This window comes from Trichechus manatus, unplaced genomic scaffold (genome assembly GCF_000243295.1).
Source record: "Trichechus manatus latirostris isolate Lorelei unplaced genomic scaffold, TriManLat1.0 scaffold00087, whole genome shotgun sequence".
Taxonomy (NCBI): domain Eukaryota; kingdom Metazoa; phylum Chordata; class Mammalia; order Sirenia; family Trichechidae; genus Trichechus; species Trichechus manatus.
Genome location: NW_004444023.1, coordinates 6,251,226 through 6,252,964, shown reverse-complemented (window position 1 = coordinate 6,252,964; position 1,739 = coordinate 6,251,226). Strand labels below are relative to the sequence as shown.

General features: G+C 57.3%; 1 protein-coding gene across 1 annotated transcript in view; it reads right to left on the bottom strand.

Moving 5' to 3' along the window:
• Positions 1-788, bottom strand: part of LOC111821474 (sialic acid-binding Ig-like lectin 8) — a 68,540-nt gene extending 67,752 nt beyond the window's left edge. The window contains exon 1 of the mRNA XM_023736210.1: positions 539-788. Coding sequence (XP_023591978.1) covers positions 539-788 — 250 coding nt within the window. The remainder of the gene's footprint in view (positions 1-538) is intronic.
• Positions 789-1,739: the final 951 nt, after the last annotated feature.

The following is a 1,739-nucleotide window of genomic DNA, read 5'->3' as shown; positions in this document are numbered from 1 at the left end:
GGCTTCTGGGAGTCATAGGCAACATAGCCCCACTGCTTTCTGGGAGTTGTAGTCTCCGGAGCCACTTCCGGGCTGGGTTTCCGCGTGTTAGGCAGAGGCCAGAGGTCCCAGGTCAGTATCTCCTCCCTCCGCGGGCCCGATCTTGGATCCCGACACTTTATTGCGGTGTCGTGCTTAGGTTGATGGGTTGTTGGTTCTTCTGGAGGTGACAAGCCTCTCTGTGAACCTCCAGAGGATCTGTCTTGGCAGTCTTCTTGCTGGAGGCGCCCCCGGCTGTTGACCCCGCTTTAGAAACTGCTGTTGTGCCTGACGCCTGCCCGCCCACCACTGTCTCCAGGGCAAGATACAACCATCTCCTTGTCTTGAAGCCCAGTCGTTTACATCCGGGCGGCCCCTCCTCTGTTCTAGAATCTTTGTCCTGATGGAAAGATGTCACAGGCAACCCCTCCTCTGACAAGACTGCAATCCGGAGGACTCCTGGGGTCCGCGTTCATCCTTCTGGTCGCATTTATTGTTCTCTCATCCTCCAGATACTTACCGAGCACCGACTCTGTGCCAGTCCCTGTGTGGGATAGGTGGAAACAGTGAGGGACGAGGCCGACCCCGTCCCTGCCTTTAGAGAGCTCAGTGGGAGAGGCAGACCTGTCGTCAGTGGCAGCCAGAGCCAGGGTCAGGGTTGGGCTGGAGGCATACTTGCAGCTGCAGGAGCCCACAAAAGGCGCCTGACCCAGCCAAGGGGGCGGGGGGGGGTCCATAAAGTCTTTGTAGGAGAGGCTCCTGACAGTCATTTCACAGCTGACGTGCCCAAATGACACGTTTTCTCCCCAAACCTTCAATCCCAGTCTTGCCCTCGGTAAATGGCCGCTGCCATCCTCCTGGGTGTTGAGCTGAGAGGGGTCAAGGCCAGGCTGACCCATGTCTTGAAGAGGCCACAGAACCTTGTGAAAGACTGGAGGGTGGGAGATTCTGATAGCAGAGCAAGGTTGAGCTCAATATTGCAGGCCCACCTACCTCCACCCCCAAAACAGGATGCAACCCGGGTTGTCTTCCTTCGAAGTGTGATACAGGCTGCCTGTGTCTTCGTGGAGGTGATCACCCTGCCTTTTGGAGGATGCAGTCGTGGCCCATTCCTGGAGACAGTACCTCACCCCAAAGTGAAATACGATTGGTCTTTCCCATTTACTCCCTCCCTGTCCTTAGAGTTGCTGACCCTTCCCACGCTCTCTGAACAGCCTTGGAGGCCCAGGTCACCCTGCCTCTCTGATCAGGGCTATAATAGGGGTGGCCTCCCTGGAAGCTGTGTAACTGGTGCTTAATATCCACCCCCAGTCCGCTAGACGGAGTATAATACGGACCTAACCTAATTCTGGTTCTCCTCTCTTTCCTCCCTAAAACCAACTCCTTAGGCTCCTTCTCTCTATGGTGCCTGCTTAGTGCAATCCAAAAAGCCTCCCTGGAGGCAGGGGTCTCAGTAAACCGGCACCCATGTATAACCTGTCCCACTCCGGAAGAAACCCGCTCCTCCCACGCCCACCTCTCCAGGGTCTACTCAGACCAGGGGCGCTATCCAGGTGGACTTTCAGGAGACAGCGAACGCACAATCCAGAATCCACGTGTAACCTGCCTCCCCTCTTCCTGTCCAGGAGAAGCCGACCCCTCTCGCCCCTTGACAAGCGCTGTGCGGCGCCTGCTTCTGCGCCGCCTTCGAGGCCGAGGTGCTGCACACGGTGCTGGCGGGC